The 16,784-nt window shown below is 42.8% G+C and overlaps 1 protein-coding gene across 1 annotated transcript in view; it reads left to right on the forward strand.

Annotated features, from left to right (window-relative positions):
* CA3 (carbonic anhydrase 3) overlaps positions 1–16,784 on the forward strand; it is a 260,543-nt gene that overhangs the window by 173,403 nt on the left and 70,356 nt on the right. Inside the window, exons 3-4 of the mRNA XM_086965952.1 lie at positions 13,320–13,438; positions 15,237–15,329. Coding sequence (XP_086822078.1) covers positions 13,320–13,438; positions 15,237–15,329 — 212 coding nt within the window. The remainder of the gene's footprint in view (positions 1–13,319; positions 13,439–15,236; positions 15,330–16,784) is intronic.

Below are 16,784 nucleotides of genomic sequence, written 5' to 3' on the forward strand. Positions count from 1 at the left end.
AGGAAAGTTATTTCTGGTGATTTCCGAAGGGCAAGATGGCCACAGCTGGACTGTAGCGAACAGTCGCATCAATTTCTTCTCCATCCTAGGAAGATGCCGGAGCATTGAATAGGATGCTGTATACCCCCGATGGCTTTGAGAGCTGGATGCAAGTGGGACTAAGAGAGTACAGAGCAATCAAGCGTGCTAAAGCTTAGTCTGAACAGCCTGATCGCCATTCTCTCCCAATCAAAGCTGGCTTTTAACATGCCCCCACGGCCCCACAAGCAAGAGAAGGAGAAGGAGCAGCCGGAGCCAATTGTAGCAAAAACGATGGCAGAAAGCACGACAAAGAAGGACCCACCGGCTTCAGGTCCGGTGCAGCGATCCCTCGGAGCAGTGCGAAAAACGACAATCCTCGCTCCGAAGAAGAAAACGGAGCCGCGTGGGAAAACAGGAGACCGAGGCAGTACGGAGGAGGTACGGGCTGTATCGCTGCAGAAGCCTGGGAAAGAGGGCAACCAGCAGAAAAGTAAGGATTTCACAATAAAGCAACCTACACTGGCTGAAGCCTTCAACCCAAAGCCTGCAGAACAGCCGGACGTCAACCCGATTGGAAACGAACACGGGCCGTCCTAGAGGGCGCTGCGAGCGAAGTTGCTAGGCATTGCCCAGGCATGGATTCAAGCTCTGCAGCAGGAGATCCCATGGCAAACCAGGAGAGAGGTGAGACGACTTGTGTTTCAAAAAAAAGAGAACCCGATGGAAACGAGGGGGCGCTGAATACCGTAGAGGCAGGCAATGCTGACATGTTGAGCGCTCTAATGGTGGTGGAGTCTGGATTGAATATCCCGCGCCAAACTGTAAGTACATGGGGGAGCGACATTAGCTTGGCAAACAAGAAAGACATGGCAAATTATATTTTTCAGGAAGGCCTGGAAAGAAGGGGTGGAGGCTCACCAGAAGGGGATTGCTTTTTTTCTCTAAACGAAGACTCTGATTCTTTACAAACCAGTGAAGTGAGCTCTGGGGAAGGGACAGACACAGGGTCTAGCACCTCTGGCGATAAAAGCACTCTGAAAAAACGGAGATCAAAAATAAGGATGCATGCTCCCCGGCAGGGACGGATTAAAGGTTAGTTTGGGATTACTCCGCCACCTCACAGGTGTACCAGGATGAAAACAATTTACCACTTACACCCACGGAGGCCCTTAGCTAATACCCCAGCTCAGCATGCTTCACCAGACTTACTATTTAATACCCACAAACTGATGCAGGGGGAAGCAAGAGCAGAAAGCCGCAGAGCTAGACAGGCTACAAAGAAAATCCAGAATACACTAAGGAACTCAATGATGAAGTAGCGGACAGAGTGACACAAGTTGAGGGGAGAACTTGAAAGCTGTAAGACGACATGAGTAGCTGGCAGTCCTTCCAAATGGCGCAGGAGAAACTGGCAGAAGACATAGAGTGGAAACTGGAGGATTTTGAAAACCACCAGAGGCGGAACAATGTTAGACTTTTGGGTGTGGCAGAGGGGCAGGATGCCAGGCTATTTGTGATAAACCTGTTAAAGGGAGCATTTCCTGACACTCATGCCAATGGGATAATGAGGTGCAAAGTGCGCATAGGTTCCCATTCACGATGAAGAAAGAGCGGGGAGCAGGGGGGGCTGGCCAGGGGAGCATGCCCAGGGCAATACTGGTAAATGTGGGGAACTACCTGCTCAGACAGAAAATCAATGACAAGGCTAGGCCAGACTCCAAAAGATTGTTTAATGGCACCACCTTCTTTGCCTGACCCGATTTCTGTCACGTCATGGTGGAAAGAAGGTGGAAGCTTAGGCAGTTAATCACACCCTTCCAGGCCCTAGGTTCAGAGTCTTACCTTTTGTTCCCTGCCAGGCTCAAGATAATCACAAAAGGAAAAGTAAGGATGTTATTTTCAGAAATTAAGGCACAGCAGTTTTTGGAGGAGTTAAAGGGCCAGAAGGGCGGCTAAGGGTGTTAGTCCTGCTCACAAGACAAGACAACTCACCGCTTTAGTTAGCTGTGTAAATAAGGTCCTTCATTTTTAAAATGGCGTGGGTGGGAGGGCACGGGGCACAAAGGGGGTAGCACTGCAAGTACCACAGTGCTAGGGGTGAGAGGGATGCGACAGCTGCAATTCAAAATCGACCACACATAGGTCATGTGTGACCTATTTGCCTGTAAGGGGGCAGGGGGGATCGGGGCGGGCTCAGGGTGGGGCAGGAGGGGCTGGGGGAGGCAAGTGGGAGTGTAACGGGGGAGTGAAAGGTATACACAAGGTAGGTTCACACAGCATGGCAGCACAGCATGTTACAGACTGGATACGCACTGGTATATACTCGGTTGATAAAACTGGCATCAGGGCGGCAGGAGCGCAATACGATACATTTTAATGAGTATTAGAAATGCCTCGATAAACATTTGTGGCCTCAATGATGGGAATAAAAGGCGTAGAGTGGCTGCACTTCTAAGAACAATGAGGTTGGATATAGTTTGCATGCAGGAGACCCATATTGAAGGGACTAAAAGCTATCTCTTGGAACAACTGGGCTTTACAGTTTTAGCTTACACAAAACAGGGGACTAAAACTCGCGGGGTGGCCATACTAGCCAAAAGGGGAGTTACTATTGTTAAAAGGAAAAAGGAGGATTTATTGGGGAGGTGGGCACTTCTTGAGTGCTGTATCAAGAATGAGACATTTACACTGGCTTCCGTTTATGGGTCCACTGAGGATGAACCAGATATCTTTGACTTTCTGGACTCGGAGCTCCACCTATGGCAAGAACCTATAGTCTGTTGTGGTGATTTCAACATCAACGGCCTGTCTGGCTTAGGCACAGAGGACGGGCAGGTCTATACTGGCTGCAAGCTGTGGACCTTCCAAGCAATTCTCAATTTGGCACATCACAATTCATTAGCGCACTTATGGGCACGCTTGAATCCAGTGGGGACTTGAAGTACGTTTTACTCAGCGCCCCATAGGATATCCGTTAGATTGGATTACTTATTGATCTCAAATTCTTTAGTCACAAGGGCAAGGATAGATAAACAACCCAGAATTATATCTGACCATAATCCTCTAATACTCACGCTTAAGCTGGGGAGAGTGGAGGTTAAAGAAAATAGCTGGACATTTGAGAGGGCTCTATTCAAAGACGAGGACTACGTTAAGCATATGCGCGAAAGGCTCGCCATATTTTGGGAGATCAATAAAGGGAGTGCCTCCCCGGGGGTCGTCTGGGATACCTGCAAGGTCGGCATTAGAGGGGAGACATTAAGCTATACACTACACAGGAATAAGCAGGATAAGACTAGGATAGAAAGAAGGAATAAAAAATGAATAGAATTAGACGAAGAGCTGAGCATGGCTACAGAAAGGAAGGCGCCCCTGGAGGATATCCTTCTAAGGATCACGTTAAGCAAAGCAGAGGCCTGCGAGTGTATCTCCAGTAAGGCGGCTGCTAACTACTTAACCAAAAGAGAAAACTGCTATTAACTTAGTGAGCATATAGTGCATATTCTGGCGATCCGGACAAGGCAGAAATTGGCGGCTGGGGAAATCAGAGAGATCTCGGATGGCAAGGGAGGCTTGACTTCAGACCCACTGGAAATAAGGGAGGTTTGTAGGCATTTTTATGTGAATCTCTATAATCAAAACCAGATTGCAGATATGACACTTATTAAGGAGTACCTTGATGGTATTCCACACCCGATCATTTCTGAAGAGGAAAAAGGTGCACTGGACCTTCCTATAACGCTACAGGAAATAGTCACAGCCCTGGAAAATCTCCCCTTGGGGAAAGCAGCAGACCCGGACCAGAATTTTATAAAGTTTTTAGGGAGGCTCTAGGCAAGGATATCTCTACCACACTTTTACAAGCACAACAAGGCATATCAAATCCAAAAAATCCGGCGCGGGGGGGGGGTCTGGGCGATATAATAGTTATATTAAAAAAGGGTAAACCTCCCCTGGATCCCGGCTCTTACAGACCCATCACACTTATGAATGCAGATGCAAAAATATTCTCTAAAGTATTAGCAGCAAGGTTAGGCAAGGTGATTAGGGGTCTGGTTAGTCCCACACAGCACAGCTTTATCCCCGGAAGGGGTACCACACAGCATATAAGACAGATGACAACATTATTTGATGTAACAGATGTCTCAGGAGACCCTGCCGCAGCCATATTGTTAGACGCAGAGAAGGCCTTCGACAGGGTCGCCTGGGACTACCTGTGGATGGCTATGAGGTGGTGCGGTATAGGGGAAGGGTTTGTAGGGGCGGTGCAGGCCCTGTACAGAGATCCGTCGGCTAGAGTAAAAATTAATAAAGGCTTTACCAATTTGATGCAGATTAAGCGGGGGACCAGGCAGGGGTGCCCCTCCTCTCCATTACTATTTGCCCTATATATGGATCCACTGCTACGTTGGCTAGAATATAATAACAAGATCCCACCCATCGTTATGCACGGAGAAGAGTATAAAACACTTGCGTATGCAGACGACGTCACCATCATCATGTCGTCCCCATCTGAGGCAGTCAAGGAGATTGAACTAGAGGCCAGGGGTTTTGGGGCAATATCAGGTTACGAGATCAATAGGGCTAAAACACAAATAGTTAGGAATATTGCCATACCCTGTAATGATGATAGGGTGGTCAGCTCGGCTGTATATTTAGGGATAAGAATCACATCAGGCTTAAACACTCTGGTAGAGCAGAATATGGAGCCACTAATAAAGAAAGTCAAAGAGGACCTTGAAAGACTACATAATTTACATCTAACAATAGTAGGCTGCACAAATGTAATAAAAATGCTCATACTGCCGAAATTCCTCTACTTGTTTAGGGCAATACCATTGTTATTCAAACCTAAATGGTTTGACAGAATAGAACACATACTGAATAGGTTTATCTGGGCCCATGGTAAAACAAGGAGAGCTTACCGCTATATCGCTCTCCCTAGGGAGAGAGGGGGCTGAGGGGCCCCAGATCTTAGAATGTACTACTGGGCGGCGGCACTCCAATATATGCAGGGGTTAATAGGCGGAGCAGGGATAAGAGCAGTGGACTCTAGAAGCAGACCTAGGTATACCAATCTATATACTATTCTGTTGGGGAGTGCAACAGGGAATGGCTTTTTAAGCTGCATTGATTTTAGCTACTATAAACGTACAAAGTTTAAGACACTACAAGCGGCGTACAAGATCTGGGCAGCTTTCTCCAAGAAGTTCGGCATTGGGAGGTTCAATAGATACACCCGTATGGTAGCAAATGTCTCCCTGCCTGCTGAAATATTTAGGGATTCAGTGATGTCGAATTGGGGGATGTGTGGTATTCAGAAAGTAGGAGATCTCCTGGGCCATGATGGACAGCTTCAGTTTTAGGAAATACAGTCTAAGTATAATATTGATAGTAGGACCTTTTTCAAATACCTACAGGTTAGGAGTTTAATTGGTAGCAAAAATGGCGGACCCGTAGGGTTTGGTCACAATCGTATTTTAGATACTATTGAGGGCAGGGGGGATTGCACGATACGCCGGTTCTACTCAGAACTGATTGTAGCCAAACCAGATGACCTTGAGAAATTTGCCATAAAATGGACAGAGAAACTAGGCATTACTCAGGAGGGGTTACAGGTTACCCTGGGCTTGGGACAAACCATACTGTGCTCCGCCTCCTTACAAGCACAACACTACAAGACAATATATTCTTTGTATCACACACCTGCAAGGATAGCACAGTGGGGGGGGCAACTCAGGCACTACCTGCTCATGCTGTGACTCCAGCGAGGCAGACATAATTCATATCTTTGCGACATGCCCACAGCTCCATGCACTTCTAAGGGTGATTGAAAAATGTATGGACACCTCACTGGGGATCAAGATCACCCTCTCAGCAGATTTAATCATACTGGGGGTTAATGCAGAACCTGGGGGGCCGCATGCAGAATTTCTGTTCATGGCTATGGCGGTGCTACGTATATGTATAGCTAAGTATTGGTTAGATAAGGTACCCCCAAACCTTCATCATTGGCTAGCCAGGCTGCTGGCCGCTTATAACCTAGAAAGTGCAATCTATGCCAGGAAAGGCCATAGGGGCAGAATACTAGGGGGGAAATTTGGAACCCCATCGAGCAGTGGAAAAAGGGATTGAATAGCATACCAGGGTATGGATGTCTATTTCTCTTTATCGGGGGTGTTGTTGGGCAAGAGATGCTGATGGGGTTAAACTGTTCCTGTAATTGTATTTTTTTTTCTTTTTTGTTTCTTTTTCTTCTCTTGCTTGTCTATAACTGGCTTTTTTTACTTCCCTTGCCCTATTTTTCCTTTGTTCTTCTTTTTCTGGCTTCCTACTTGATTGAATTCGCAATGCTGTGCCTAAACTGTGTAAAATGTGCTTAAAATGTGCGTAAATTATGTAAGAAAGGGGAAAGAAGGATGAGAAAAAAGAAGAAATTACAATTCGAATGAATTGTATAGTATGTTGCTGTGCCGTGTGCTGTAACACCAGGTGTAATGATTATTGGAAAAAAAATTTAAAATAAAAAAAATAAAAAAGGAAAGTTATTTCTACATCATTCAGTTTTCTGTTTACAAATGGACCAGACTGATCTACCTCAAGAGTGGCTCCAAGCACACACTCTTCTCCCTCTCTCAGGCACCGTCAGAAACTTTCATCCGACTCACTTCCACCTTCTTCTTGCAACCAATACTGGGGACTCACATTCACTCTAGGTGATCTGTTTACCTGCTCAACTCCGCAGAATCCTCTCTCTGCACTGTATCTCTGTTGATTAATACTGTGTGGTGGTTGTGGCACCTGACTTTGCTGAGTAACTATCTGCTGCTGTTGCAGTTGCTGTTGGATTACCTCATTCTGCACCTTTGGGTTCAATTATGTATTTTCGGGATTAACTCTTGGTGGATACTTACATTCTTTTCTCCAATGCCCTATTCTGCCGCAATTATGACAAGGGAACTTTTTCTTGAGCTCTTCGATATTTCCTACTAATTTTGTTTTGGGGAAATTCCCTTTCAATTTTCCTTGATTTGTATCAGCGTTTTTATTTTCCAATTGTGCTACCTGGTGTTCTGCTACCTTCACTTGTGCCCACATAGCTTTTTCTTTTAATTTCCTTTCTTTGGCATCAATTTCTTCACAATAACATTTGGCTTTTCTCAAAACATCATCTACAGATCCTGACTGCCATCCTATCATATTATGTCTGATCATATCTCCGATTTCTGGCCTTAATCCATATATACGAATCGATATATAAAATGACTTGTCCTTTTCACTCAACTCTTCATATCCACTGTATTGTTTAAATACCAACAACAATCTTTCATAAAATGAATGTACAGATTCTTTTGATTCTTGAGTGGTTCTGTCTATGTTAACCCAATCTGTTTCTTTTGGCGGAATTTTATTCTTTAAAAACACTATCACTTGTTCATATTTTCTCATTACTTCAGGTGACGGGGCACCTGTCACTTTGTCTCGAGGATACTCTTCCCTTGGCCAATTTACAGATATTTTACATTCAGTCCACAAGTCTGCTGGCACTACTATGTCAAATAATCCATCCAGATCAACCCATAGTACTTTTGAAACTTTTACAAATCGATCTCCCTGTAGATACCATTCTACTGGCTTTTCTCTCACTCTGGGGAAATCATTTGTAAATGATAATATATCCTATCTACTCCATGGAACATGCACATATCCTCCTCCAGGTATTTCTCTCATAGGGAACTCTTTTGTGACCGTCTCCTTTTCTCTAACCGGGAATGCTAACGTGGATTTATCACTAGTCTCCTCTTTCTTCTTTGCCTATTTCACTCTCCATTTATTCACATCTCCCCATCTCCTTAGCAGCACAATTAATTCTTTTATTTGGGTTAACCTTCCGGCAGTATTCGTGTTTTCAATGTCTTTTTCTGAAAAATCTACTCTATAGGATTTCTGCAATGTTTTATTCTTTGCAAATTACATTTCAAATTCATTTGCCAGTCCTTCTAATTGATCATGTATAGATTTCGCTTTCCATGTTATGCTTTTACACATGAATGTAAGTTCATCATCTTGGTTCGTTTTTAATCTTTCTGTTCCAATTGTTCCAATAATTAATTCTTCCATGTCAACTTTTAATCTTGCTATATCCAGTACTTTAGGTTCATGCTCTTTTAACCCCTTCGATGCTCATGACGAGCTCAGTTCGTCATGAGGCACGGTTGAGCTGTGCTTATGACGAGCTGAGCTCGTCATGAACAATGGGATTTACAGATCACTCAGCACAGGAGGGGAATACCATCAGCAGCGATGGTGTTAATTTCAAAGTTTTAATCCAATCACTTAATTCCTGCTCTGATGGTCCTACAGGGGTTTGCGTTAAATCTATTTTTTCAATACTCTTTTCGGATGTAGCAGAGTCAGATTCTGCTCCGGTTGCACACTTATGTGGTAAACTCTGATTGAAAGTTAAATCTGGCGGATTTATATTACCCGTTCATCTGATTTCTGACAAATCTGGATAAATATTTTCTTTTACTTTTTGCAAGCTCTGTTGTAAAGGGATTGTTAAACGTGGTTCTTTTATTTTTTGATTTTCGAAAACTGGGATTACAGGTCCTATTGTTACTGGAACTGTCATTGCTTCCATATTTTTCGTAAGTTCTTGTATCTTTTCTGTCAATTCATTTGTAGATCGTATGTATTCAGCAGTACTGGCTTGTTCTTCAACTAGTTTTTCTACCCTATTTACACTTTCTCGTTCATTAATTTGCATGGGAGTTCCGGCAAGTCTTGATTCTGTTATTGAAGTACTCGGGTTATATCTCACCTCTACTCCCTCTGGTACATCTTTAAAATGAGGAAATTGTCTTGGAGTTTTATTAATTCCTTCATCTACAATAGGAGCATTAGGTGTAGTCCATAAAGAACCTGGTTGATATGGTGGCGGTCTTCTATTTAATATTTCTTCTAGTACACCATCCTCTGATTCACTGTCACCATAACCTTCTCTCCCTGCTTACGCTTTTTCCCTCTTTTTGTGCATTTCCGCCCTTCATATTCTTCCACTAATCTGACTGGATACATGCCATCACACATGTTAGCATTTCTCCATCTATGCATTCTACTCTCATGAGTCTCTCCCCTTAAATTACGAAATCTATATCTTGGTCTGATATTCCCTCTCAATCTTTCACTTTCCAATTCATGCATCTCATCTTCCCATTCAACTAAAGCTTCAAACTGAGTCTGTCTAGGTCTTGGTTCAAGGTTCATCATCTTTTCTCTCAAATTTCGCAAAACTGCCACATCAAAAGATCCTCCTTCTGGAAAAGCTAGTACACCATCATTTCTGGTATATCTAACCCAATTCTCTAACCAAACAGACGTATGGTAACCATATTTTGACAACATATAGGAAGCAGGCGTTTTTGGCGGAGGAAGTAATTTTCCCTCTCTTGTTATTATCGTCTTGTCCTTTACAAACACATTTTTCAATTTCTGAAACCATGAAGGTTTCTTCCTTTCCTCTTCGTAAAAGTAATCCACTATTCTGTAAATTCCCTGGGCCTCATTTATGAGGCTGTGCTTAACTTTTACGCCGCCGGTGCGTCTCTTTTTGTGACGCACCAGTGGCCTAAAAAATGCACCTTGTTGCGCCATATTTACAAAGTGACGCATCTAGGTAGATGCGTCACTTTGTAAACCCCTGTGCCACATTATACCTGCGCCAGGTATAATGTATGCAAGGGGAGGCGTATTGACGCAAGGAAGGGTCGTAAAATTGACGCAGTGAAATCTATGAGATTTCACGGTGTCACTTTTAGGATGCCGTTGCGTCAAAATCTTGCGCCTGCCTCACAGCAGGCGTAAGACTGACGCAGTCCCTTTCCCATGGGGCTTGCCCCATGTGAAAGGACGCATTGCTGAAGTTGCGTCACTTTTGTGATACACTCCAGCAATGCGTCACTTTTGCGCCTACAGATACGTCAGAATTACTGACATATCTGTAACTCTTTGCGACATGATGCGTCATACTGTAAATATGACGCATCATTGGTGTCGCAAGGAGGGTGCAATGAAAAGTGACGCATCGCTGTTGTCACGCAGCGATGCGTCACTTTTCATAAATGAGGCCCCCTGTCTTTCAAAAGATTGCGCACTTCCTAATTGATGTTCCGTAGCACCAACCTATCACAGAGTGGTTAACACTAGCGTACCAATTAGAACGAGATACGTCTCTTTAGTCCTTAACCAATAGTTTTGCTGCTTTTCGTGATGCACCAATCAGCTCTTACTCTGTCTTGGTCACCAGAATCAATCCCAGCGCGACACTTTTGACGTCACCAGCGCTCCGGCTTCTGCAGCGCTGACTGACCCCCTCCTTTACAAGGTTTATTGAGAAGCTGTATTTACAAGATATTCAACTGAATTGGTTAGTAACTTACACAAAACAACTCCATTCGTCTGTTTCGCTAAACAAAGTGATAGTTTTCTCAATCACACAAGTATTCTGTATTTCCAGTAGACAGCGCTTACCTCTTCTCTACCACAGAATATTAATTCGCCGATAAAGCACCGCTTCCCTCTACCTTAACCTTCTCACAAGCTCGGGTTAAGTTCTATTACTCTCCGAGCAGTAAGTTTTAAATCAGGATACGCAATGATCCCTGTACTTGAAAGCCAAGATTTTATGGCCTGTTCTCGCTATACATTTATCCTTTCACACGTAGTGTCCCTAAACAGTGATATATGACAATTCCACCGCAGTATACAATGGTACAATTTTTTTTAAACTGAATATGCGATGCTCGACTTCACTTGCCAATCTTCCTCTGCCTGCAGACAGAGTGGCCAAATTCACGCAATACTTGGAAGCCTTTTCAAGACTACATATAACGTAATACGGACTCAACAGATGTTAGTCATAATTCTGTACATCAAAATGTAAATGTACATGTATTTATATAGCGCAAATCGCCCACATCGCAGGCATCTATGCGCTTGCTTAGGGAACCCGTCCTGGTATTCCCCTGTGAGATACCCCGGCAGGGTATCCACAAGGTGAAAGCCAGGCATCCCGCCGCGCGGGGCCGTTGTGGAGATTAAGCAAGCTATTGCCCAGAGTCGCAGAGTGTGAATCCGTGAGTCAAGTAGGCACCGGTGTGAGAATTATCGAGTCCGTGGAATTATTGAGCCCAACCCCCGTCGGGGTGGGGAATTGAACCCTGGTCCAGGGCCGATCTCAGCCTCCGGGTCTGCCGCCTCTAACCCCTGAGCCACACTTCTCCAAACCCCTTATATGACACTTTATACATAATCGTAGCTAATTCTATAGCAACCAATGCTCTGCTACCAAGCTAATTACTGATGCAGCGTTACTCCGGAAATAATTTCTAATTCCATATCACCTTTCCCTGAAGTACAACATCATGCATCTACTCGTCAGTGGGGCCCATAACACTGTGAGTTACTCACAAAACATTTCCATCTTACTTCGAGGATCAGTGAAATTCAAAGGAGAGATGATGTATCATAGTGGAGTGTCTAAACTAAAACTAATATTTATACTATTTACACCTGCAGTTTAAATGAATTTACCATGGTTTTCATCAACAAGACATTTATTTAGACCCTCCACCACTGTGGTCGACGAATCTGCTGGTAAAAATTAGGCATAGGAAAACTCAAGACCAGCTTAATTCTCCATTTATCTAATTTTTATTAAGAGCAGATTTAGCATGTCTAAAAGTTTATTCACTTTATTTATTTATTTATTTTTAAAAAAAGAACATTTAAAAGAATAAGAATCTATTTCAAACAGGTAATTTAATTTATTTTAAAAAAATTCAGAAATGGACATTTTATTAAATTCAGAAATGCAAGTATTAGCAAAAGACAGATAGTTCCCAAAATTCATTTTCTCCTACTTCCCTAACTTCCCTGACTAATAACCTCACCTAAAGTTCAGATCTCATTCAAAAGAAACAGAAAAATTATTCAGAGTCTTACATCTCATGAAAAATCAGCACTCCGACAGCATCTCTCGAGGAACTCGAAAAGAAGTTTTTTCTTCAATAATATCAGCACTTTTTATACCTTTTTCACTAGCCCTATCTATCTAAAAGAGTAACGTTCAGCTTAAATTCGAGTTCTGATTGGACAATTTTGGGTAGATGAGATAATCTCATCATTATAATATTAGTTTTTCTTCCGTCAGCTAGTTTTGGGCAATGTCCGGCCTAGTCCTGTTCTCCATTTGCAACTTCGCAAGATCTTCTCACGTTCTAAACCATTGTGCTCATCCTTTTGGCAGCCATCAATACTTCCAGGCCACACCTTCCTTGAACTGTGTTCACTCCAGACACAAGCAGCTCGCATTCGGACTCGCATTTTATTTGCGCATGCGTATTTCTTTTATGGCCACAGTAATCGAGTGACTCCATTTTCTGCTAGGCCTCACAAGTCAAAAATAGGAACTATCATAGAAACAAACACAAATGAACGTTAATTTAGGAATTTTAACCCTTCTGTTTACCTCCCCCCCTTTCTAAGGTTTTCCCCTTTAGTAGTTACCTAGCGAAATAGCCACATTTAAGGATATTATACTCACTTATCCTTTAGGTTTTGCCAGAAAACACATAAACAAAATCACAATAATGCCGCATTCCATTATCTCAAAGCTGCCTATTAGTTTAGGACATGACAGAATCACATAATTAGTTAATTAAGATTGCAACATAAGCACAATTAGTTCTCACGTATGTCTGTGTAGGTGCAACTTTTTATTCTAGGTTGGTTAGTTTCACGCGTCATTAAATTAGTTCAAGTTATGATTATGGAAGTGTGATTTCACAAGGGTACACAAAATGTTGTTTCTCCACCTTGCTCCAACAGTGGCACATGGTATTTTTTTAAAACACTCTCAGTCAATATCCTCTGTTAACGCCACAAACTTCGACTTCGGCTAGCAGACTATGCCTCGCTTCACCCCACCAAGCTCGTCCCCCTTGTAACACTTATTACCTGCCAAAGCCTACCTTGTTCATTGTGTAAACATTTCCTAAATTTTATAATCATGGGATCTTTGGAATATATTTGCTGCTTGATCAATAGCCCAATTGGTGTCTATAGGCTGGTAAAAACTATAGAATGATGTTAATTGTGATGAAACTGATTAACGTCTGACTGTAGCCAAACATTGTCTCCTAGCAAGTGTCACCTTCTCAAACCTGCAACCGTAAATGCAGAAAATGTACATTTAAAAATGAATGAATATACTATTTATGTTGTTTTACATGCAGTGATCAAAGGAGGGCCACTCAATGGAGTCTACAGGTTGCGGCAGTGCCAGTTTCACTGGGGATCTTGCGATGAACAAGGATCCGAACATGTTGTGGATGGAATGAGGTACTCCGGCGAGGTAGGTGTTTTTTTTTAAAAGGAAAGTATTCAGTTTTTAACACTTTTAGAAATCCCCTCTACACATGTAAGGAGTGAAATAAATTGAAGGAGTGAAATCTGCTCAGACCGGTGTTGAAATTCTGAATTGAGCAGAAGAAATTAAGGGCTTTTGGGGGGGAACTATGGGCGGACTCGGGGAGGAGATGGCGAGATGATCAACACGTTATCTAACCACACTCTTTGTTTATGATTTGGCCAAAGAGTTTTATGTGAACTCTAATGAGTTTCATAAAGAAGTGCATGTGGAAAAATAGCTGCAGTTGTGTCTTTGCAAGAAATATAAAGTGACAGGTATAAAATGACACAAACGATATGGGTTATATTTAGGGACACTAGACTTTTGCACAGTGGAGGGATTACCTAGCAAGCTAATTAAATAATGCAAGAAAAAGCGTATTATGAGGAATTATACAGAACATTGTATGGCAGTGCTATTTTGATATGTCGTCATTGGACCACATTTTGCTACTGTCTCAACAAGGTTTTCACCGCCTTAGTACCTACCCAGTTTAACAGCTAAATGTAGTGGTGAGCACCGATAGCTTCATGTTATGTTTTGCAGTCTAAACTCTACATTTGTAATAATGATCTCACACAATACATTTTAAATATCACACGTACCCTTGTACTTAACTCATTCAAGACAATGGTATTCTCAGTCATGGTATTCTCAGAATTGTTTTGCTCAGTAATGGCACTCAGAAGTTTATTCTCAAATGTCGAGTGAACTTTTGAAAGATATGCTGCCCCTAGAGAGGACATCCAGATGAGATTCAGGAATATTTAAAAAAGACGGCCAATTTATTGCATCGGCTAGGATTTTAGGCATAGGGTAAAAAAAAAAACGGAAAAATCTAAATTAATAAAAATATTGGTACATTTGTTCCGCAACTATATTTTTAAAATATTTGTAATTTTCTAAATTACCCATCGGACTCTCCAGAAACCTTTATATTGTTATGTAAGATTCTTAACGCTCCAGCTTAGCATTAAAGATGCCTTTGGGCTTAATAGTCCACAAGAGATGCTTGTGGATAATATTTCTACCACCGGCTGATCTTGTTGATATGACGGTCATAGTGCAGACCGTGGTAGATAAAAGCCTGGTGAATTATGTGTGCTGTAGTTTAGTTGTGACCACCTAGGTAGGATTGGCTCTCTTGATTATTGCGGCCGAATGTTCTAAGGTAATGAGTCTGGAATCCTGATGTTGTATCTCCACTGATAAATGTCACAACATGTGGGATGGACTTCCAAAGGCAAACTACATACAATAGTCGGAGTATCAGTTTAACCTGATCTCTGAAAATACTCCAGCATAAACGTCTGGCTTCACTTCTGATGTTCATCTTGAAAGATCACAAATTGGAATATAATAAGTGGAAGTTTTAGTGCAAAGTTGAGTCTGAGGTACATCCATGATGTCAGGAGTCTTATAACTGTCCTTTTGGACCAGTGTGATTTTGTTCGCTAACTTATTACCTACTAACTGCAGAAAACAAGACACCCCAAGGGGCCTCTCAATAACGGTATGAGCAGCCATCCATAGACATTTCATATCGTGTAAAAAACATCCCTTGACATCCATGGGTGTTCAATGTCTCAGATACAAGTAAGATATTTCCATGGATGCAAATTTCTATTAAAAACAGATATTTAGCAAACATCTTAGTTTAACTTCTGGGATCAAATGTTAGTTGCCCTGCACTAATTTGAGGACTAAAGATTGTCATGCTCTCCCTTTTTCATTTGCACAGATACATTTGATTCACTGGAATAACAAATACAGTAGCTTTATAGAAGCACTCAAGAATCCAGATGGAGTTGCCATTGTGGCCATTTTTATGAAGGTACGTGAAGTAAAACATCTTCTTTTTACTCCTCACAGACATTAACTGTTCTCATCTCTAAATCAAGTGTTTCACGTGAGCCCCATTATCCATTAAACTCAGTGTCTCCCTTTCTGCACTAGGCCACATTCTTCTTGAAACCCAGAGGCCCCCTTCTGCATTCAGCCACAATCTTCTTTAAACCCAGTCTTTTTGTGACCTAATGTCATTGTCTCCCCATCCAACAACTCTTTTTTACAAAGCCTGGTGCTTCCCTTTCTCCATTCAGCCACACTTCACTGAACCTACATGGGTGACCGCATATTTCATTAATTCATCAAGATGCTGCTAATGTGTTAAGTTGCCTTTCTTTTGCACTATATTTCTCTTTGTATTGAAGGTGTGCTTTCTTTTGCTTGAGCTATCTCATCTTTCAGTGTGACTGAATGGGTTCCACACTGAGTGGAGGGTGCCACCGTCTAGGTGTTGGTGTCATGAAAGGCCGAGCAGCGAGTGGAGTTCGCGACATGGTGGCCTTACAACCACTGTGTCATGCTTTGAATCCCACATAGGAATAGTAAAAATGATTATTCTCACTACGTATGAAGGTAAGAACATGGTGGTTGTGGTAGCTCGGTCAAAGAGAGACATCATCTCTGAATGTTGAAAGCAGAGAATAAGTGTGGTCTCAGACGGCACCCAAAGAACTAGAAAGAGACTGAGGCAGCTGGCGTCAGGGGAAGTCACTGCAAAGGTGCTAGTCTGCTCAGCTTAAGATGGGGGAGATGTGTAGGGGTACCCAAAGAGTTAATGGAACTTAGCAAAAATAAGTCAACAAGCTGAGGACTTACAGGGCCATGGTAAAAGGGAGCGGACTACATCCTAAGTCATCCTATGAGAGCCAGAGAGGCTGGAAGCGATGCAGGGTTCCATGAATTGGAACATGGTTCGGAGCCCTTCCGGTCGAAATCGGAATCGGCCCCTCAGTGTAGGACAATGGCCTGTGAACGGGTACAGGTACAGCGTGACTTTCAGGGTCCCCCGCTTAATCTGCAGAAAATTGGTAAAGCCTTTATTCATTTTTACTCTAGCCGACGGATCTCTGTACCAGGCCTGCACCGCCCCTGCAAACCCTTCCCCTATTCCGCACCACCTCATAGCCATCCACAGGTAGTCCCAGGCGACCCTGTCGAAGGCCTTTTCTGCGTCTAACAATATGGCTGCGGCAGGGTCCCCTGAGACATCTGTTGCATCAAATAATGTCATCTGTCTTATATGCTGTGTGGTGCCCCTTCCGGGGATAAAACCGTGCTGTGTGGGACTAACCAGACCCCCAATCACCTTGCCTAACCCAGTTGCTAATACTTTAGAGAAAATGTTTGCATCTGCATTCATATGTGTATGAAGATGGGAAAAAAGTGTTTGACAGGCCCACTGTAGTAGTTCTGAGAAAATGCCTGGGGGTAGATGACTGGC

The sequence above is a fragment of the Lissotriton vulgaris genome, chromosome 4_1, assembly GCF_964263255.1.
Source record: "Lissotriton vulgaris chromosome 4_1, aLisVul1.2, whole genome shotgun sequence".
NCBI classification, from domain to species: Eukaryota; Metazoa; Chordata; class Amphibia; order Caudata; family Salamandridae; genus Lissotriton; species Lissotriton vulgaris.